The 23,902-nt window shown below is 37.8% G+C and overlaps 1 protein-coding gene across 1 annotated transcript; it reads right to left on the reverse strand.

Moving 5' to 3' along the window:
* Nucleotides 1-4,370: 4,370 nt before the first annotated feature.
* LOC139737066 (protein mono-ADP-ribosyltransferase PARP16-like) lies at nt 4,371-12,788 on the reverse strand. The gene is made up of 7 exons (XM_071647743.1): nt 12,659-12,788; nt 11,104-11,380; nt 10,017-10,163; nt 8,757-8,960; nt 7,504-7,669; nt 6,025-6,163; nt 4,371-5,138 (listed from the first exon to the last, which is right to left on the reverse strand). Exons 2-7 carry the CDS (start codon nt 11,284-11,286, stop codon nt 4,988-4,990), a joined length of 990 nt encoding a protein of 329 aa, XP_071503844.1. The 5' UTR covers nt 11,287-11,380; nt 12,659-12,788; the 3' UTR covers nt 4,371-4,987.
* Nucleotides 12,789-23,902: the final 11,114 nt, after the last annotated feature.

Consider the following 23,902-nt stretch of genomic DNA (forward strand, 5'->3'; position numbering starts at 1 on the left):
TTCATTACCGTTGGTTTGTTTGTTCGTTTGGTAGTTAATTAGTTAGTTTGTCCATGTGCATAATAACTCAAAAGTTGTGCGCGGATTTGGATGAAACTTGCAGGAAAGATTGAGAGTGACACAAGTAACAAATGATTATATTTTGGTAGTGATCAGGAAATTTTTATGGATTTTATGAAGGATTTTCGGTATTTTGCCAGGTAGGGTCAATGAACTTAGGAGTTCAAGCTGCGCATTTTTGAGGTTTTCATGCATGCACTAAAGTGCATGCTATAGTTTCTGCTGGGAAGAGGTGCTCCGCGCATTTGAGGGTTTATGATGTACCAAAGGCTTCTATATTGGGAAATCGGGCGATTTTTCAGTGGGTGGAAATCACTGATCTCTACGGAAGAGCAAGATCATGGTGGAAAGTAGCTGCTTGGCGGAGGTCTGCGCTCTCAGAGTGCTTCTCTAGTTTTAGTATGTTATGTTTTACGTTCGAATCCAGAGTATTGTGATGAGTAAATTTGTGGCATGTACTGTTGGTATTTGAAAAGTGACAGCATGTTATGTTTAACGTCAAATACAGAGTAGTGTGATGAGTAAATTTGTGGCATGTACTGTTGGTATTTGAAAACTGACAGCATGTTACGTTTTACATCAAAAACAGAGTATTTTAATGTTCAGACAGTTACCAGAGTTGAAACCATCTTACTACATGGTATCACCATTCACTATGTTTGTGGGTCTGCTAGTGAAAAAAGAGGGGTGGGAAGAGAAGAAACTTCCAGTAATTTCCATCGCAAGCTTTCTTGGAATTCCTACATGTATCATCCTCAGAGGAGTGGAAGCATCCACTGAACGACCAAACATATTCAGTCCGACCATTTTCTACGATCACATGCAAAACTTGGTAGGTATTCTCCTTGTTACTGATGTTAAATTAACGTACATTGGACAGTGAACGTCACCTCTCCACTACAAGCGAGATGAGGTGAATTGTGCGCTGCATGTTTGTGTGAGTTGTTTGTGTGCATGTTATGTGCATGAGATTTGCACCTGGTTGTAATTCCTGTAAAGTGTGTAATTGGAAGTGAGCATCCCCTCCCCCTTCCAGTTGTGTTTCCACTTTTGTTGCTACTGATTGAGAAAATAAGGGAAATAATGAGTTTTACCAGTAATATTCTCTGTTACTAACAAAATCTAATTACATGTGTCTGAACGAAGGTAGCTCACTAAATTGAGCAAGTTGTGCCGTAGACAAGTGTGTTAAAATCTACACTGACAGAATCTTCTTGCAGTATTGAAATCTTGTATCCATGTTCCGTTACAACATGGCTGGCCTGTACTATCATTTCAGCACATTCTGCCTATGAGTGATGCTGTGTACCATTGTGTGTTGATGTGCTATTATGCTAAGATGTGAAATACTTAATTGCTTCTAAATTACAAATTTACTTTTATCAGACATTGGAACGAAGAATGATTGCTATGTAGCCTTGTTTTTGCGAGCATGCCAAGTTTCTGCCCACTTTAATTTTCACTAAGGAAGCAACCAGCATCAGCATATGAATACTAATTTTGCCTGTGTTTTCTTACTTCTTTTTTTCTTGGCAATAAGAATGGAAATATACCTTGGATTGTCCTTTTTATTGTTAGCGTTCAGAAAGAAGAATCCTTACTCCTCTAAATGTAATGTTTGTAATGCATTGTAGCGTTCAAGCATGATTGAATTGAATCGAATTGACAAAGCAGCATATCAATAAAAATACATTGGTAATAGCAGAAACATGTCCTCAAATGAGCCCTCTACAAAGGCTACAAAAACATCATTTCACAATCCCTTACACGCATATACAGGACCAGAACATTTGTAAATGTATATTTACTGCCGTCTGAGAGATGTGGAGGTTGGCATTGTGAAAGATCAGTGCATTAATAAGTTGTAATTATGTGTGCAGAATATCAAAAGTGTAATGTATTTATTGAGACGTGTTGTGTGTAATACTTGTATCATTTCAGTCACTTTGTCATTTACTGGAGGTGCACTGTCCTCTGAAAGGGTCACATCAGTGAAAGTGGCAATAAACTTTAGTAAACATGGCTGAGGGACTGAAAATACTGCAGTGGAAGAATATGATTTCTCTTGTTATTTGTGTTTAAGGTGAAATGTGACTTTGTTTCTCTGGTGTTACACTGAATAAAGAACGTCAGATAAGGATTGCAAAAATTACAGTACAGTGCACTCCGTTATAATGAACATGGTTATAAAGAAATTCTTGTTACAACAAAGTCGAAATTCAGGTCCAAAGATTATCATCTACATGTGTATATCTTTACACACTATACTGTTCAGCTATAGCGAAAATTTGATACATCAAAAGAAAATTGCTGGTCCCAAAGACTTTGTTATGACGAGAGTGCACTGTAATACAATTAGAGCTGCTTTCATGTTGGACAAGTCAAATACTGTACAGTGTCATTTCGGGTTCATATCATAGGGTTTATTTTAACTGGAAGACATTTCATGAAAGTAAATTAATGTTTTCATGGAGTTGCAACAATTACTGAGAAATTAACAATAATCTCTTTACAATGTCAACATGTAATCATACAATCATAAATGTTCCATGAGCAGCTATGAACTGTGTAACACAGGAAAAGCCTTCAAAGTAGACTCCAAAATTCTTATAAATAAACAAAATAATGGATTTTGGAGGTTACACTTTGACTGGATGAATAATAATCTACATCACTTCACTCCAAACTAAACATTTACCACATGTTGGAGAAGAATATTTGGTTGCTTGTCTTGGCTGAAAGCTTTGTTTGTGAGATACAACAAAGATAAGTCTACAATGTGAATGAAAAAAAAAAAAATCCACAAAGGAATATCCGGTTCTTTCGTAACTCTTTTTTGCCTTTTTATTAATCTTGAAAACTATCTACTGTTGTTTCTTCTTGATCACAGTCTATGCATCTGATAATTTTCCCTACAATATTCACTGTACTGTGTAAGTCAAATCTTCACAATTCTATCGGGACTTTCTAAAGAGTCGACAATTGTACAGCACGAATTCAAGAACCTACAAATATGTTTTTGAGTCATTTGGCGTGAAAAATTAACCATGGGAAAATATTGATGTTTTCAGTAAATGCCGAAAGGCATAACAGATTTAATTACAATTGTGCTCATCCGAAAGTATTTTGAAAAGTGTGCTGCTGTAGTAATGGTAGTTGCAATGACTGGCACATAAATACTCCAGACTTACACAAATTGTAGATTTGGATATTTTGCGAGTACGAAGGAATAATGCACACATAGTTAAATGCTGCAATGGTGACCAGTGATAAAGAATTTCATTAACTTCACACAACATTGCCTTCATTAGGAAGCCACTCTTCATATACATGTATATATAATTGTCTGTTTATTTCTTCTTTGTTTTGTTTCAGTTGGTTTTGTTTGGTTTAAGACTTTATATGTGTATTGACATTATGTTTTCCCTAGCTTAGCTTATGGCCCCTTTATACCACACATGAAAACATGTTCACATTCATACTGTTTATGTTAGCATTATACTTTCATATATCATTTCATTTTTTTTTCTTCAAAACAATACATTTAAAGACAAATCTGTGTAATGTGCAGGTATCCTAATTTCAGCTGGCATTCACACTCATCTCTTCTCATCTCAACATAACTATACATGATGCAGTCTTATATAATGGATATCGAGTGGATCTCAGACCATGGAACATAAAACAGAAAAACAAGAAGCTACAGTAGTATATACACTTTAAAATACATGCATATTGTTTCACAATATGCATCAATTATCATGGGTTAGGCAACATCGCCCATAAACAAAGGTAGAAGTATGCCACCTCTTGTGTCCTTACAGAAAACTATGCTACATGTATAATCATCCACTCAGACAATTTCTATTACCATGGCAACAAAAAATTGTTTTTTACAGCTGATTGGCTGTGCACAGCACTCACTATGGTGACTGGTTTCAGTATTGCATGTTGCAATCATTGAAAAGAGCTTTATGTAGCACAGCCTCGATTTGCCTCCCTGGGTTGTCAATGTAAACATGACAAAATTTAGGATTTAGCAATAACTTCATCATGAAGTATGAGGTTCTATTATTAACATAAAATATGACAAGTTTAAACATGTGGTATGCACATGCAGTCCAGACAAAATTCTTTATAATGCAAAGGGCAAAACAAATATCACAATACTTCATCTACGTGTATAGAGAGCTTGTCCTAAATATACTTTTGCTACAGTGCTAGAGTCGTAAGTAATAACAAAGTCAATTATCATTCCATTATTATTATTCTTTTTTTTTAGCCAAATGAAACTTCAAGATGCTCATTGCATAAAAGTAGATTTGCTCTTGGATAATGCTGCAGTAACACACTATCACTAGCTCTGCTTTGCGTTGCCATTTGGTACAATTTGTTTTCAATGTTCATATCATAATGCACAGCAAATGTTGGCAAGGTATGGGTTAAAGAGATGTCCGTTTGTGGGCTTGTCAGTGAATAGAAATGACTCGGCATGCATGACAAATATGTCGTACAATATGGCTAACAATGTTTCTCATCCTAAATCATGCTGAATGATGTGTCTGTTTTCCACTTGTGTCCTTACTGTGCAAAACAGACATATAATCTCAATAACCGTGGTATATATTAATATATTCATCCAAGAAACGGAAACACTGCAGCTATATCTGGTATGCATCCACTGTTTACTTGGGAACATCGGTTCACTTGTTTTCGACCTTACCAGCAGCGCATCGTGTCCTATCTCCACTTTCGTAAGACTTTTTCAGCTGACAGGTCTCCATCAACAAATATCACTCTTTGCTTGGAAGAATATCACAGGATAACTTGGTCCACACCAGTCTGAACAATAGGACTATAGGAGAGATAAAAACCGGAGAGAGCCGAGATTGGGACTTCCCTCTCAAGGAAGCCTCCGATGCTGTCGTCAAAATCGGACATACCGGCGATAAACGTTTTGGAACGTCCGCGAGTTGAATAAGCTGACGAGGAGGAGGATCAAGATGTATGCAATGAGGAGTAGGCAGAGGAGATTTTTACGTATCCATCGCTGCCAGTGGGATGAATTTGGCACGTTGCTGAGGACAAAGAAGGAAAATCAATTGCAAATGTCACCGATTGTTACTCAACAGCTTTAAGGAGAAAACCCTCTCAATTTGACATTAGAGTAAATCAAACTAGACATCCATATGTGGCATTACAATTGGTCATGACAAAAAGAAAGAGACAAAGTCATAATTGATTCACACTAATACTTCTTGAGTTGAGTTCTTTTTATTGCAGCTGATTGACAATGACTGATGTAATCTAACACCAATAATTGTTCAGTGTTTGAGTAGTAGCAATAATTATAGATATAGCCCACCCCATTTTTTTTTTGATGATTTTTTTTTTTTTGTCATGGCTACTGCTCTTACACTGAATAATTGGTGTTTATTTATGCTGATAAAGGGCAATTTGTCAATCAGCAGCAATACAAACTCATTGATGCAAGAAAGTCTAAATGTCCACACAAATGTGGAATAGATTTTAAGCATTTAGTATCAGTACCATAAACTCCATTTGTTCTTGAATGTAAATTCTGTTATGTCCAATATAATGTATTGCTGTTGGCAACACTGTGACAGCCATATGCACAAAAAGCATCAAATGTAAAGCTGCTGGGACTACACTTGACTACAAACAGAACTGATATAGTTTCGAGCATAACAAAGAATACATAATTTCAGGCATTTGAAATAAACTACCCTACATTTTAGGGAAATCTTGATCTTAAAATCAGGACTTGATGTTAGAAATATGGTATGACCTTTTTTCTTTATGCAACAAGTTTGAAACAAAACCTTTCAAGCATTACCAATGCATAAGCTTCATTTCAAAAAGCTACATAGAAATAAATGCATGGATCCATACATTCATGTACACAATATATAGAGAACACAATGGGAAGAGTGTCACGCTTACCGTGAGGTTGTTTTGTCGGCAAAGATAAGCAGGTATCTAATCTGGACCACCTCATTGTTGGTGACGACATAATACTTCTCTGGCACCGCTCCCCCGAGGCTCTCGGGAGCATGGGACCGCTTCACAGAGCTCTTGGTGTCTGCATATGAAAATGTTGATAAAGATATACCATTCAAATTCATCAATTCAGTGCTTATTTATGTCGATGTAGGGCAATTTGTCAATTACTTGCAAAGATATACATGTACCATCTCTCTAGAAGTTGAGATGCTGTGATTCATCACGAAATATTGGCAGTCATTCATGACCCGCCACAACAAAAGGATCAGAAAGTTGCTGACAGCTGAGCCGAGAAAATCGAGAGTGAAGTCATATCATCAATATCGGTCAAAACCATCAAATTTCTGTTGTTGGCATAAGGTTATAGTCTACTGTTTTCTCTATCAACTGCTGAAATGTTGAAGCTAAATGATCAAAGGAAAGGCAAGAAATTAGCATTTTTCTAGGCCATGATTTTCTGACTTTCAACAGAACAGAAAAGTGTCCAAGGATTTGGATTTTAGCGCCGCAGATAGACTACGCCCCTAGCAATGAGGGAGTGATCTTATTGGTCAGTGCGTGGCATTCTGGTTACTGACTGGTCGTGCATACTGTAAAAGTGGTTTCTTTCACGGTGGTTTTATTTTCGCGCTTTTCGCGCTTTGAGGTTGAACCGCGAATTTAACATCACGCGAAAATGTTTTGAACTCGTCGGTTGTTACAACACTATCATTACCGACCGCGAATTTAAACACACGCGAAAAAGTCGTCACCGATGGAAACCGCGAAAGTTTCTGTACGCGAAAGAAACCACTTTTACAGTAGATCGCTGGCGCTAAGCGTGAATGAACATCGTGGAGGTTGCTATGAGCAGACCTTCTTTGTCAAGAGGTGAAAACTGACTTACCCCCCTTGATCGGAAAAAAAGGAGGTTTTCTCGAAATGCTGATTTCCGAGACCACTCAATATGGTCTCATAAAATCATCAATATCTCCACAACCAAGTACTTTTATGAGCCGTGTTATATATGAAATTAGAGCGGAAGAGTAGGGGAATAATGTCACAACATTTTCAGAAAATTGATCTCCCTCGATTTTTGGATCCTTTTGCTGTAGCAGGTCACATGTACTAATTGAGCACCATATGCTTGTCTTATTTCAGAAGCTTGTACTCAAAATCAGAATGATCCCGTCCTACGTACTACTTTAAAAAAAAAAGTTAATGACCTTTTCATGATATTGATCTTGGTCAATGAAATAAGCTCCTATGCAGGAATACTTTTTGTGACCTGAACTTGAACAAGACCACAGACACAAAATATGACCCTTAATTCTCAATCCAGGAGGCTGATACTTAACTTTAAAAATGTATGAGGTAGCAAGAATGATTTTCCAGAGGAATGTACATCTGTAAATTAGAGAAGAAATGAAATCTTCCAACCTTCAACCTTGCATTTGACATCTGGATGATCCAGCATAGCGCAGACGGCAACACAGCTGAGATTGGTCCCGATTAGACTCTTTGTCCAGCCTCTGCCTGCAGGGCTGTACGGTAGACTCACTGCCAGGTCACTCGACAAATAGGTTCCTTCCCCATACAAAGTATTCTAAGGAAAAACAAGGAGGATTTCATAGCAAACGATGCTAAGTCAGTCTGTTCTGTATAAAGAAAGAGTTGTGGATTAGAAGTGACTCTGTATGTAGAAGCTAACTGAATGAACAATGGTGTGAAAAAGGGATCTTCTTGAAACAGAATAAATCACAAAGACAGGAACTATTATCAAAGTCTCAGTGACATAGGATACTGTGTTATTATATCAAGCCCACACACAAGCCTGTGATCTTACAGGTTTATGGGCCTTATAACTCCTTGATTGAGCCTCTCTAGAATGCCATCTTACAAAACTCTTTGAACTGTACATAAATATATAGCTGGCAAGAGAGTTAAATGGTTTATCTCTAATACAATCAGACAACAGCTCAACCTCCAGGGTGAATAAGAGCACAGTCAGTTTGGCATGGATATCTCAACCAGTACCTTTAACATCTTTATGCCAAGCATTGTTCTGTCCAATGCTTCTAAAGAATCTTCATCAACAAGAATTCTACATGACATAATGATTGCACTGATATTGCACATGGCAAGATGAATGATATTCAACTCAAAATTACTATTATCTTACAGACTTACAAGAATGAGTCAAGTTAGAGCTACTTTAATTTGTTCTCTGCTTATATTTTGCCATTTACACAGTGATAAATAATTTGAACAAATAAATTTCTTTTTAGCTGGTTATTGTAGGTTTTTTGTTGATATCAGAATATAAATACAATGAGAAGTATCATCAAGCATTGTACATATTGAAAATATGATTCGCAAAGTTCATTATCTATTTTTGTAATTTCAAACTTTTGTTTAATTCATTTATTTTGGCAAAATAGAAAACAATATACAACTTACAGGTCATTACAAAGAAACAAATTCATGCCAGGATTCGTAAGAAGCAATTATGTGCTTGTAGCTGGAGCCCTCAAACTACGCTTACATTATTTGCTTACATATTTTCTGCTGTGTATCTTTTGATTTTACCTCCAAAGTGCTAACACCAAAACAGTATTGCTCAACTCAAGTTGGTTAATTCATTTAAAACTATCCTTCTGAAGCATATCTCCTGCTAATTTGAGAATGCCTACCTTGCTCATGTGAGAGTGCAGACCATTGTGAATGATAGAGTGGAAGTTTTCCCATCTGCTGCCGTGGTAAGCAAACATGGTCTCATACTTCTCACTCAGGGTTTTGAACCTCTGACCTGCTGTTGAGTGGTATGCGATCTCAAAGATAAAGGACGGCTTGACCTCATAGCTCGCCTTTCCTGTCAGTTCTTGGATGGTGCGGAACTATAGGCAGATCAGAAGATATGGTGTAAATAGAAATTACCTCACTAAAACTACCAAATATGGGAATGCTAGTATATCTTTAATGAATAATCCCCTTGGGATTGGGGATTATTCAGCTCAGCTCCACTTACAAGATACACTTGCAAATAGATTATCACTGTCAAGCTGTTGCTTCACTGGACACATTCATAACATCATTGTTTACCCGGTAAGTTAATGCCAATTTATTTATCAAACTTTTTTTTAAAATTCTGTCAGTCAGGTGAAGTCTATTCTACTGTCCAGTTGTACGCCCCTATTTGAATTCTATTGATACAACTTCCACACATCATATATTTCTAGCATCAAGATGCGGTGCATGTTGAAAGATGTTGCCAGCTTTTGACAACTGGTGTTAAAAACCTTCCTAGAGATATTTCAAAAATGCTGATATATAATACAAACATCAGTAAAAATCTTGATCCAAGATAAGGTCATTAATTCCTTTCAATCTGAGGTTCCTTTTGCTCACATTCTTAATAGGCTCTACCCCAATTTGAAAACTTTATCCTTCATTTCAAACTGCAAGCTTTTAGTAGATTAACTATTATCATACAAACACAGCATCGCAAATCTGGAAATCTGATTGGCAGTCAAGGAGAAACATCTAGAGATCAATTCAATAATTTGGGTTCTAATGCTAACTGGATACGGTAGTGCCTTACTCTCTTGGTGGAAAAAAAAATGAATTCCCCTATTCTTGGTTGATAACTCAGAGGGTGATTATTGCCTGAAGTATGCAACATATAGCATTTTCTTTTTATTATCAAACTACATTGCATACCGTCGGGTGCCCGTGCATTGGCCGCTAATGCAATACAAATTGTATCGCGTTAACGGCCAATGCACAGGCACCCGATGATACAATCAAGTGAAGACATCAAACGGCCAAGGGCTAATAAAAAAAAAAATGTATTACCTTTCATTTGCGTAATCATCATCAAAATCAAAGATAAAATGTAAGCGGCTAATGTAGGAGAAAATTAACTTCATTTGGGTGTAAAAGCAATGGCATACCTTCTTCTCCACATCAAGAGACCTGAGAGTAAATGTGTTGGGCTGCAGGACCCACTTCAGAAGCTCCCAGCTGGCTGGTGTCATGTGACCAACTCCTCTCCTCTCGACGACCATCTTCATGTTAGGTACTCCATCTGCAGCTAATTTCTATGGAATCAGCACAACCATTCATAGCATTAATGATACATCCAATTCTGATGGTCAGGATAAAAATGATACTATTGATGATAAAATCATTCTTGTTATAAATTTCACAAGGAATGGAGATTACTATCATAATTCACAACAAAATATACAGTGGTTATTTTGAAAAGTAAAGTAGCCTCTATATAAAATCTTTATTTGCTATTCACAAACACAATGTGTATACCTCAAGTTGGCCTCATTGTTAAGCTAAATGTACATCAGTACGTCAGATGTAGCACAAATCATTAAAAAGAATAGATGGAGGTAAAGATGTAAAACATTGACACTATGCTTTAGGTGCTTAATATTCTTTTTTTTTCGGGGGGGGGGGGGGGAGGGTAAAAAAGTATAGTGAAAACATGCATTTTCATATCATTGCAATGAAACACTCCCATAAACAAACAAGCAAAACCCTCAGAATTACTCATAAACAGAGACTAGAGTACCGGTACTGTAAAAGTGGACATTTTCGCGGTGTTGAAATTTTTGCGCATTTTGCGCAACCAGAAACTAGCGCAGAAATAAAAGCACGCGAATATTTTTGCTTGCCATATGTTCTTGCACATGATGTCTTGATTCCACAGAATTATAAACACGCAAAACTCTTCTTATCCGGCCAAGAACGAAAAATAAGTCGCGCGAAAATATCCACTTTTATAGTATAGGGGACACTGTAATACCTGTATACCTAACTTTACAGGTATTGGTGCACAATATATTACTGTAAGTATGCTCCAAATGTCAACACAGAATGATTCATATATGACAAGCAGCTACTGTAATTTTGCAATATAAAAAGCCCAAAACTCTTAAACAGCATAAACATAGTTAGCTGTATAACATTCATAAAATTTTACTTGTTCAGATTGCTTGAGCCTGTTTATCTTATTAACAAGCTCACCAGCTCAGTAAAATCCTTCTCTCCATCCGAGTTAAGAAACTCTGCACCTGGTGGATACGGTCTCAGAACACTGTCGTGCCTGTAGCTGTCCAGGGCACCAACAAAGAGACTCCATTTTAGGTCTGCAGCCAGTATACCCTGCTCTTTTATCAGCTGCACTACACTTTGCTGAACATCCTCCATGTCTTTCAGTGCCTTAATCCATACTCTAAAACAAGGAAAGTCTGCTTCTGAGGCACCAAAATAACCAACATCCACCTTCAGGCACTTGGGTGGACTGGAAATAAGGAAAGAAGAAAAAACACTCAATTCATTTTTACTTGTGTTTTTCAATTTTATCATTTACGTCTAGATATTCACGTCAATGCCACAATTTATCACAGGCCATGCAAAATCGGCATTATTGCGAAATAGGGCTCCACTCCATTCACCGCCATTCATTTCGTCATAGCCGGGGACTTCTTTCAACCTCCACAGACATCTAGACTTTGCACATAGCGGAGACGCACACGCAGAACGAGAGGGGACTGATATCACGATTTGACTGCAAAATCTCATTCTGCTAGATGAATCCCATTTCCAACAACTTTTGCTTTGTTCATTACTTTTGTTGTTGTTGCAGTATTTGTCTTGAAATTTACAAAATAGTAGTCTACAACATGTACTAATAGTATCACTGGCACTGCTCAAGGTTTCTTTTTTTTTTCATATTGTTGTGTTATTATGTGTATTCAAAATGTTGTAATCATATGAGTTGGAAATGAAATAAAACGAAGTGAAACGAAATGAAAATTTGCAATCAAGTCCTTAGCTATGGGCACCCACAACATGAGCAAGGTTCGGTTGTTTACTGTCTAGTTTACATCAAAGACGCTTAACTGATAAGACAGGAAAGTGCGCGCTAATCCTGTACAAAACAAATGGACAGCGCGCGGTCGTTAAGCGTATTACGCACATCACCCGAGACCCACTCACAGACAGCGCGTCTCAGGTGATGTGCGGCTTTGCCTGAGACGCGCTAGCCGCTGTCTTTGAAGTTGTTGTTCATCAAGCGTCTTGGAGTGTAGCCTGAACTCTATTTTTTAGATCATGTTGTTGCCAAATTTTTACCTCCACGAAATAATCCTTATCAGTTTAAAATCTCATTCTTCAAAATAATCCCCTAAATCGAAAAAAAGCTAGGATCTATATCATGACTAGACTATAATTTTTAAATCTTTTTCAGATAATAAAAATACCACTACCTTTGAAAATGAATGATGTTTCTAGGTGTACTGAGTTTGTACTTAGCTCTCTTTTGTATCGTCATGTAGGGTAGCCATTTTGTGTCCATTTTTATGACGCGCCTTCGTATCTTGTTATCTCTAACGACACGTTACTATCTTTGTGGTTTACATATCAAGTAATGACATACATGATAACGCATAGATGGGACTACACAAAAGTTTGCGATATTGAGTCAATTCAGCCTGCAAACTTATCAAGAGTCCTGACTGGATCTGGATCTGGATGAATACGCTGAAAAACTCTGGATAGAGTATCACTCAGCACTTACCATGTATCTGTTCAGCCATTCCTTACGTTCTGCTAAAAATATCTGCTAAAAAGCAACACAACAGGTAAGGCCAGTTCTGAACTCTATCACATCAAATTGCACAGCAGTCTGCACGTCTCCTAAAGTTAGAGTTACATGTGTCACTGACACTGAGTTACACGTAGATCTACTCAGTTGTGAACCCGCCAACTCCGAGGTGGAAAAAAGCCGAATTGGCATATCACATAGCCCAAATGCATGGAGGGCGTGGCCCAATAATCGGGCGAAGGGATTTCCCCGGCCCCCTGCGGTCTGCGTTCACACATTTTTTTATGCACCAGTATTTCGTTTTTATACTACCATTTCTTCAGTACGTGTATACTCTATTTTCATTGAAAGATAGTGAATCTGTGAAGTCTGAATAGTCTCATTTGTAGGCCTAGTTGATGGAACTGCTAAACTCTAGGGAAATTTCAGTGGTGGATAAAGGAGGGCGCATGCCCCCCTTTTTGTTAAAATAAAAGAAAAAATAAAAGGGGGCATGAGCACCCCCTTTATTTTGTTCGTTTTGCCCCCCCCCCCCTCTTTCCGGAATTCCTGGGTCCTCCCCTGAAATAAGCGCAGTGCAGTTTATAACATTATGGAATCAGACTTTCTGTTGTTTTTTTTTTTCAGGAGAAAATTGAAGATTAATTCCTAAAGCAAAGTGAGTCTGAGAAGGAGAAAGGTAAGAAGAGGAGGAGGAGAAGGAGAAGAAGAAGAAGAGTAGGAGCAGAATAGGGTAGGAGAATGGATAGCAGGAGGAGATGATATGAAGAAGGAATGAGAATGACTAAAGAATGAACGAGATCAAATCAATGAACATGAAGCTAAAAAATAAATGAATAAATAAAGAGACCTAAAGCTAGGATGGAGAGGAATATAGGAATAAAACAAACAAGGAAAAAAAACTTTCAGCATTTAGTCAAAAAAGAACACTGAACACTGGTATAAAAAAAACAACACACACATTAACACCGCTCTAATGTTTCACAGTGTCACCTATAAACTGTTCATTTACAAATGTAAAGGCCCATCTCCTTGAAAATTCAGTAACTTCCATGATGCTGATAAGGAGATATTGTGGATTAAATTAAAATGGCAAGCAACCAAGGAAATTGGCAGTGCAGCCATTTCTTTTCAGTCACCTTTGTAATGTATTTGTATTGAAAAAAGAAAAAAAATATAGGCCTACACGATTTAAGATCCACATGAATATACGCATTAGAAATAGTGCATTTAAAACATGTGGCTGAGAAGAAAAAAGTGAGATAAGAATAAGGCAATGTCAGTGAAGGCAAGATTTTGAGAAAAACGCACTCTGTTTGCTTTCATCGACAAAGAAACATCAAGGGAACTGACATTTCACCTCATTTACAAAACACGCTGTGAAATAGATAAAACCATTCCCCACCCGTTCTCACTCCTGTTCTCTCTAAACCAACATTACAACCCCTCCCCTCTTTTCAGGCTGATGCTATCACGTGAAAGATTTTCAAGTTCGCAAGCTGGAGAAATGTTCAAGTACACGGTACATGTGTATCAGATGATGTTTATAGGTACAATTGATAATGTACTTTGATAGTGCGAAGTGTCAACACTGTCCAGATGCTGTAGTGCGGAATGTGGCTAATATATACAATGTACGTATAGGCCTTAAAGAATAAATTTACCTTCATATACATGTGGATTGAGTGAATGCTGCAATATTAGTAGAACATAATTATCATTGAAAGTTGGGGGAAAGTCTGACAATCCGTTCAAAGTAATGAATCTTTAAAGTTTCTGTGCATTCGATCACTGCTTGATGAGAAGATCTACTACAGTGTATGATGTCATCTGAGGACGCTGCACTGTGGCGACCACCACTGGCTTTTTTTATGTTCCTGTTTCGTGTTCTGTTTTTCACTATTTGTTGACTAAGTTGTGGATTTGTGCGGTTTTAATTGTTGATGTGCATTTATATGTGATCTGTTTGTTATTCTTGTTGTGTTATGCTCTGTTATCTTGCCAGTGGAGGAAGATTTTCTGTATTTTTTAAATTCAGACAATAAATGATTGAATCTTGAATCTTGACTCTTGAATCTTGAAGTCACATGCGTAGAACGATAGGAAAATATAAAGAGAATTTCACTTTTTTTTAAAGAGTGCACATTTCCTCGACTTGCAACTGACGTATGCAAAGTGAAATTTTATTCCCCCCTGCCTTCTGAAAGAGGCAAGTCAAGTGTTCTTTTAATATGCAATAAAAGTGGAATTATGTTGTTTTTTCTTTATATTTTCTTCAGTTGTTGTACACATGTGACATCACAAGTTGTAGTCTTCTCATACAGCAGTGACTGAGCAGAAACTTCAAAAATCATAACTTTTGAACGAATTGTCCGATTTTCCTCAAACTTTCACTGATGTGTTCTGCCATATTGCTGCATCGCGATCGAACTCAATTCACATGTCAAGGAATGTCGACTTGTCCTTTAAACTTGTGTAGGGCCCTACTTTCGGAGTGCAGCCACGTTACGGTACTAGTACATGCATGCATGTATGACGTCATCATAGATTAATCAGTCAGCCGTCGTGCTAACGGAACTTGATGTGCGATGCGAGATTTCACAAGATCCGAAATATATTGACTGGAAGAAATCTCAGGTCTGAACGATACTGAGTCATCGACAGACTCTAGTTCCAAACAAGGTCGGTTTTTAGCCAAATACCTTGTCATACAGGTAGAGAATACCAAACTAGGCCATACTAGACAGAAAAAAAATCTGTCCATGCAGAACCAGCTCCTCCAAAGGGGATTCCGTGAAGCCAGAGACATTACATGGAACACAATTACCCCCGACAAGAAGATACAGATTGAATATTCGGTCAACCAAGGGCCAATCTACTGTACGTGACTTGATGTGCATCAGATGATCATTTCAAGCGGGCTTGGGAAAGGTGGGTCCAACTTCAACTGAAGGCAGTTGAGAACCCCTCGTATTTTCTCTGACATAAAGCTTCATGACGTCTCTGTAACTTATGTTATTGAGGATGGCCATGGCATGGACTTTTCAACTAGCTGTGGTCAAGTACGTCAAGTATCCTTTCCTTTACCCTAGCTTCCCCCCCCCCTCTCAATCTCTCAGTTTCCATTAACATCTGACTAGTCTATGCTACTGCTCCAGTAATTCTTCCAATTAAAGAATTTTTATAGGTCAATAAATCATTGATACACAAGTAAATTATATATTGTTCTCTTTCATCTCAGACTTTCTGGGTTTGTGAAAAACAATGTGATTGTCATTTGGTGCACAAGGGGAAAATTCTATAGGGATGTAAATTTCTTGCTATTTTCAGTTCTTCAAAGGAACACCAACTTCTCTTTTGCAACAGAATGTTACAGTAAATATCTTACATGTTGTTGCCAAAGAAAGCTATCATTTGCTATTATTTGATATAATCTAAAATCAGTTCATACGATACAACTATGTGATAGCCATGATTTTGTCACCTGGTGTTGATCCCAAAAAAGACTGGCTGTAAGAAAGGTCTTCGTTCTTCCAAATTTCATTCTTCTTGTTTTCAGTTGTTTTGTCTTTTATTCTTGTTATTACCTCCGCCAAAAGGGAGGAGGTTATATTTTCGTTACAGTTGGTTTGTTTGTTTGTTCGTTAGTTAGATTGTCCATGTGCAAAATAACTCAAAAAGTTGTAAACGGATTGGAATGAAACTTGCAGGAAAGGTTTAGAATGATACAAGTAAGCATTTTGGTAAGAGAAGATTAACTTTTGGTAGTGATCCGATAATTTTCGGGGAATTTATGAAGGATTTTTGATATTTTGGCAGGTAGGGTCAATGAACTGGGGAGTTCAGGCTGTGCGTATTTGAGGTTTGCATGAGCGCACTAAAGTGCGTGCTCTAGTTTCTGCTAGGGGCGAGGCGCGCCCTGCAGCTGAGGGTTTATGACGTATCAAAGGCTTACATATTGGGAAATCAGGTGACTTTCAGCACACAAATGCTATATGTATGGGTGGAAATCACTGAGAATGGAAGAACAAGATCAGTGGTGGAAATGAGCTGCATGCTTGGCGGAGGTCTGCGCTCTCAGAGTGCTTTTCTAGTTTCTTGTTAGTGATGGAGAGTTCATTGATTCCTGGCAGGTGTTGAGCTATTGACTGGGAAGGTGCATTAACCCCTGTAAGCCTGACCCTGCCCCTGAAAACAACTGTATCAACACAGACTTGGCTTGAGGATGTGGGGGGGGGGGGGGGGGAGCAAAAAGTGAGCGAAAAAAAGTGATATGGCGAAACCCAAAAAGAACCCCAAAATCATGAGCATGAGATGATAAGAGGCAGCATATATTTTTTATTTTTCATTTTTTTATTTTCTAAAACTGTGGTGACTAGGTTGTCATATCTGCTGGAAGAAACTGATCTGGTTTACACAGCATTTCTTGTTTTTCTATGTAAAGCAATTTCATGATCAAAGACAATACCAGGATTGTGATGTTATGATCATGTGGATGCCCTTCAAACATTTATTTCAGTTAAAGTTTTGCATAGTACACATAACACATACTAAAAAAAGAACACACACACACATACAAGATAAAAAGAGCAAGCATGCACAGTCATGACTCAAGACAATCAAATAACAATTTGAGAGAGGGTGACCAGCTGGATAGGAAATCCATCTTTACAGTGAAATGTACCGTGTCCCAACCGGTGTATCTCCTTACTTCTTTGCTATAGAAACAAAGAGCAGGGTTGAGGAAGGAGCTCATGGGCTCCTTCCTGTTCGTGGTTTCTATGTAGCGCCATCTACTGGTGAATATGTTGGCAGTTTTTCATATCATCTCATGAACAAATAAACGTTTAGCCGTGTAAATGCTATTGACCTTGGCAGTTTGCCAGTGGTGCTGATAGAGTTAATGCTTGTAGGAGATTAGAATTTTGCTATTACATGATTGAAATCAAGAATTTTTTACCTCATAGAACTTAACAACAACAGAAATAAATGAGCAATAAATGAGCAAATAACTTTAGCTAATTACATAATTTGCCATGTTCACCTTTTAGAAATAATTATGTATCCATTGTGAAGTATAATCTTCTTGGAGAATGCTGTGTGAATGATTTGAATCCATTGATTGCAGGCTTGGCTTTGAACTTGAGTGCATTGATATCACGGTATTTGTTAGTTTTCACCCCTTCTTGTATATTCGCCGTAGAACTCCCTGCTAGTCTTATTACAACTTCTGAATGCTAGGAAACACATCGGTGAGTTCCAACACTGTCCTAAATTTACTAGTGATGAATGCTGTGAAAAATTAAATGATTTGATATTTCTGTGACCCACATTTACTGAAGAATGTAGCAAAAGTGAAATGGCGATAAGGTTTGTCACTTGTGCGTTGGAGATGACAATCTCCAAAAAGAGTGTTTTAGATGAAGCTGCATTGTGATTTGTAGATTATTGGTATGATCATATGTTCAAATCATGTCATTTTCCTCAGTTTTTCTAAAGATCCTTAGATATTGTCCCGATTGGCAAAGATCAAGATACTGTTACATTATTTTATATTCTGTCGTAGTAATGGTACGTGATCAGTGTACAGATTACGTTTTGATGAGATCAGCCTCCATAAGGGTGTTTCCAAAAATGACTTTGCAAACTGGAAGCTGATAAACCAGAAAACTGTTACCACGTCGTGGAGGTGAACTGCCAGACCCACATATTATTTTTCAGAGCTGTGTCTCTCTGATTGCCTGCTGCTTGTCAAGGTAGAGATTTCTCCAGCATTGCCATCTTATACCCCCTTTCACATGGGAAATTTCAACTTGGTACATCCGAGTGCATATAATATACAGCATTTCTATTGTCTGAAACATCTGATTGACACCATTTACACACTGGTGAAACATTGATGATAATTGGAGCCAACATTGTCCTCTTTACCGCATAGTAACTCCAGATTGTTGAATGAGAGAACCATCTTAAAAACTTTCTCAAGTCAAAGAGTTATCAGTATCACTGAATGTGCTCTTATTGCCCATTTGTTCTAAAGTACAAACTTCTGCTCTGGAAGGTATGAAGTTATCTGACATTTAGGTTTACATTTTGTGCTGATGATTTGTGTTGGCCTTCATCTCCTCATGGGTTGAAAGGTAAGCAAAGAACTTCATAGGAGGTGACCATCACAACCCTCCATGAAGAACCAAAGAGATCTCTATGGGTAAAAAAAAGCAAAGGGAGGGGGCTTACAAAAACAATCTGAAAGGGGTTATGGATGCGTGACGCTGTGATTCTCCTGAAGTAACATCACTGGTGCCAGGATGAGATGCGCTGATGTCATGATGTAAATGGTAGACCACCCAAGTCCTGCTAGCCTCATATTTCAGGCAAGACTTATTGCTAACGAGAGTCGGCAACCTTGATGGAGACAGTAAGGGGAGAAGATGGTGTAGAAGATGATTAGATTTGTGAGAAACTCAAATTTTAGCACCTCATAACTCAATGTCAAAGTCACAGCGAGAGTGCACAGTCAGATTTTAAAGAAGTGTAGTGTCATTGACAGATGACACAATTCAGTTTTTGAATACCTTTCCTTTCTCTGTGTAATCTACGTATGATGTGTAGATTTCCTCTGTGAGTTTTGTGCTTTATCATGCAGGCACATTGCATACCCGTGGCTGTTTTTTTAATTTTTATTTGTGTGTGTGTGTGTGTGTGTGTGTGTGTGTGTGTGTGTGTGTGTGTCTGTGTGTGTATTTTTGTGTTTTTACTAGGGAAAATATTATGTAAACACAGGTTACTGTACAACCAATGAAGAGGATTACTTTCTCGCACTGATATCTTTGAGTCAAGAAAGTAAAAATGTTTGATTCAAGGTTTCCAATTCTTTGATTCCAGGTGTGTTGACCCATTGAAGATGGACTGATTTGCATATAACACGCATTTCCCATTTACCCAAGCCAGAGAATACTCTGGTGTAGTTTTTAATGGGTTAAGTGTCTAAGAGGCTGTCAGTCATTGAGAAAACTTTTGCTCCGGAGATTCAGGAACACGGAATATAAGGCATTCAGCAGAAAAATGTCAGCACAGAAAAGTGAGCAAATAAAACATTTATATACATTCCCTCCCAAATTTCAGTGTGGTAGAACAATGTATCAGAGCAAGAAGAAAAATAACACAATGAAGACACAATGAAGCAAGCTCTTCATTAAAAAAAAAATGATGTAAAATCAGTCTGATATGGCAGACTACACTTTCTTGGCACCCATTGCTAGATTATCTGAAACAAAATTAAGGAATGGATGGGGACAAATTGCTTTCCTGTTGGTCCTTGTGGGTAGTAATAATGGAGCTGAGGAGATAGAAAAGGGTTGTCTTGAACCAGCCTTGTTGGAGACAGCAGAGATGTCACAATGGAATGTGCAGGTGTGTAAATGTTCTTTTTTTCTTGGAAGCAATATCGGTAGCCAAAGGATGATTGAATATTTTGTGGATTTTTTTTTTTTCCTGAAGTTTAGGTGGGGCGTTATTTCAAAGTGGAGAAAGGAGTTTGAATTTTCAGTTCAGTTCCTGCTTTAATCCATTATTATTTCATTTCGTTTTCATTTCATTTCATTTATGAAGTTTCCACCAAATTATACAGTTTATTTTATTTCATTTATTATGTTTCCACCAAATTATACAGTGTTGTATTTGCAACATACATACATGAAAATAAAAAGTAACACATATTTGAAATTCAGGTTATATAAAGACTATGATATTACATGACACAAATGAAAAGATGAGCGAAGAAAAAAAATAATATGTATATATTTTGTTTATCTACATCTGGGTTTTTCAATAGCGAGTCTTGCCAGGTGAGTACAAGTAAATTAGCAACTATTCATATTTTAAGAGTAATAAAGAAATATGTGACATTGGATAATATGTATATACTTTATGTACAAACTGTGTATTTACCCATAATTGTGGAAAGCATTAAGCAGCAAATATATGGTTTATCCTTTATTTCTCATTCTCTCTGCTCTGATTTGTAGTTTCATAGAAATGTTTCAACTTTACTACAACAAGTAAATTAGACCGACATGTCTAAGGAAAAAGAAAACGTGGAAAAGGAGATCTGCAAAAATTGTGTTAAGGATTGTGTAAAGGATTTTTGATGATTTAAACAGATGGTAAGATTAAGTGTCATCCAGGATGGCATTGAAGTAGGAGTAGAACTTTATGCTGACATTATAAATCTTACTTTAGGCGCATCAATTTCTTTTCCATTTCAGTTTTAACACAGTTAGCAGAGTATCATTTTCTGGGAAATTTTTCACCCCTACCTCTCTGCACCGATTGACTGTATCTAGTGTCCACCTGCGATATTTATCCCTCTAGGGGCTAGGTAGGACTACCCCCAGATGAAATCAAAACACACGAGCAGGGGCGGATGTTTTTCTTGTATATTTATTCTCCCCATGTCATTTCAAACCAGCTTACCTTGTGTGGAAAAATAAAGGAAAAAAGAAATTGATAGTAATGATACTCTGACCAACAGGGAGATTTTTGATACGGTCCAAGTGATTGAGCTTGTCTCAAATATTCCTATGTAACTTTTTTTTTTTGGAATTGGAAGAGCCAGACACACGCGAAACAGAGAGAGCTCTGAAAGCAGGCATTGTTAGCTGTGGTCTCTAATATACATACATTGTATTTGACCTCAAAAAGTCACTAGCTTAAACAACAAAATGATGTTTTACTTCCAAATAGTTATAGTGTACCTTAATGATGATATGCCATCGAAGAGGTACTTTTTATAGATGACTGATTGCCCACTTCTTCAATTATTTGTGTATTCATCCATAGCTGATGAGAACTTGGTGTGACTTGTATTTGCCCTAGTATGGAATCAGAATATGTCATAGGCTATTAGGTAATTCATTTGTGCTCGTGATTCACTTTGTAATGATATGTATGCATATTGTGCTGTGCCTTTACCCACTGTGTCTTATCAAAGCCAGAGGCAGACGAGGATCATGCATGAAGTGTTGATGAAAGATAAAAAGAAAGAATCATCCTTAAGCTAAATCTCAGTGTATTCAATGACACAACAACGGATCATACATGTGTCATGGATTGTATCCAGAATCTTGTTACAGGGTGTTCTCCCCCTTCCTGCTTCCCAGTGAAGGAGAATTGTGGGGTTGCCGTGACGACAGCAATAACAGTGTGCATCACGCAAATGACAGTGACTGCAAGGACAACAAATAAAGCGTAAACAACCCCGATGAGAACCGGAAACCGCAATGTCTCATCCTCGGGGGGTTCTCTGGCTGAGAAGCTCTTCAACTCCACCGCTGAACTTCCACCGAAGTCATCAAAAGTCATCGCTTTGATCTGAGCTGACAGTTTTTAAGCAAGCAATTTTCAGGTCCCCCTAGTATTGCCTGGCCCTTGTCGTCACCGCATGATACTTGTGGTGGCCTGCAGTCTCGTGACCAGGTTCGCACCTCAAAGCACCCCCATTCTGCCAGGAATTCTCTTGACTGTTCTAAGTTTCAAACCCTTGTTCCTTGAGTAAAGCCGTTTTCATTTCATTTCATTTATTTATTTCAACACGGCACATGATTCAGCCAGACGGCTGTTCTTCCTCATGTCCGTGCATCATGAGGTAAAAATGACATACTTTTTTTTTTCAAAACATATACACATGTACATGAAACATATATACAAAATACAATTAGATGAAACAAATCAGAACAAAATTAGAAAAAAAAAATATTTACATTAAAAAAAAAATGAATATATGCTTGGTTTACTTGAAAAAAAAAAGATGGGGAATGGGTACAATATCACTGTGGTGTCAGATACAAATTCAAACTCCATCTATAACCGCTAAAAATTGTTTGCTGTTTTACGCATGTTGGCAATGTATTCCATAATTTTGGACCTTGATAACTAAAACTCCTTTGCCTAAAGCAGGTTTTGATATATGGTAACTTGAATATCGTAACTGATATTGTGAAATCATTACTGATTATTTTGCTAGTGAAAGATCAAGACTGTAACTTGATTTATTTGGGGATGTAGACTGTTTGAAATAATTGATAGCAAATAGGGATATATTTTTTTTTGGTTTGTATGTGTGAGCAGCTTCAATCCTGCTCCTGTACCCAAATGCAAATATGATAGCAATATCATTCCAATCAAAACTTGTATTATAGCTCATATGGAATAAAAAACTAACATTCTAGCTCTCACGGAATACATATGGGCTCATTGGCCTCTTGCTCAATGTCTGTAGCAGAGGGTGACAAGGTATATGGGGCATATAAGAAACAGAGCAACTATGGACTATGGGATCTAGGGATATATAATATTCTGTGTGCCTTGGATGGATGCAGTGATATTGATATCTCTTTGGTTCTCTTTCAAATGAGTGAACCTCTCAATAGACACAAGAGAGAGATTTTCAAGGAAACCTGTATTCTAAGACTTCCCCTGTCGTTTTGATGTGCATCACTCATTCTCCGCACAGAGACCCAACCGTGGACATGCCTCATCATTCTACATTTACTCCAGACATGTGGATGCGGCTGCCACCTCCATCTATCTCGGTCTGCGGTGCGCGGCGCTGGGGAGGAAAGACCTCGGGGGGTTCTTGATGGAGATCTTCAGCAGTGTTGTGATATCAGATTAGATTAGGACACGTTTGCTGCCAAATTGATTGGTCCGACTGTTAGCGTAAGTGTCGCGCCCAGGGGGTGCGGGCCGGGGCGCACCAAGTTGGTAAATTCGGTGTAATTGTGTTCATTTTTCGGCAGGCGTTCCTCCCTGCCCTCGGAGATTGGAGGGCGGGAGGGACAAAGTTTGGTAGTCGCAAGGAAATGTCTCAAGGAGATTCTCTGTTCAGCGAAGTCTGACATGCACACAAAGCTAAATGAACCCACCCACACATTCAAGGACATGAGTAGGGAAGATTGAACTCTACTGAGAATCTGAAGACCTGATCAGAAAAATGGGCAAACGTCCAAATTTTCTCATTTTGTTCGGTACCTTGGTGTCAGTTGTGGTTAATGAATGTCTAGACACAAGACTAGTCCATTGCAAGAAACACATCTTCTCATGGAGACAAACTTTATGAAATAATTGCCTGTTCACTTTAACTCTTTGAGCATATAAACACCCATTTGCATTGCCTTGGCCAAACAGAATGAAGGGGTTGATTTCATATCGTACAGT

The sequence above is a fragment of the Diadema antillarum genome, unplaced genomic scaffold, assembly GCF_040938485.1.
Source record: "Diadema antillarum isolate AM-2024a unplaced genomic scaffold, OU_Dant_1.0 seq00000678_RagTag, whole genome shotgun sequence".
NCBI classification, from domain to species: Eukaryota; Metazoa; Echinodermata; class Echinoidea; order Diadematoida; family Diadematidae; genus Diadema; species Diadema antillarum.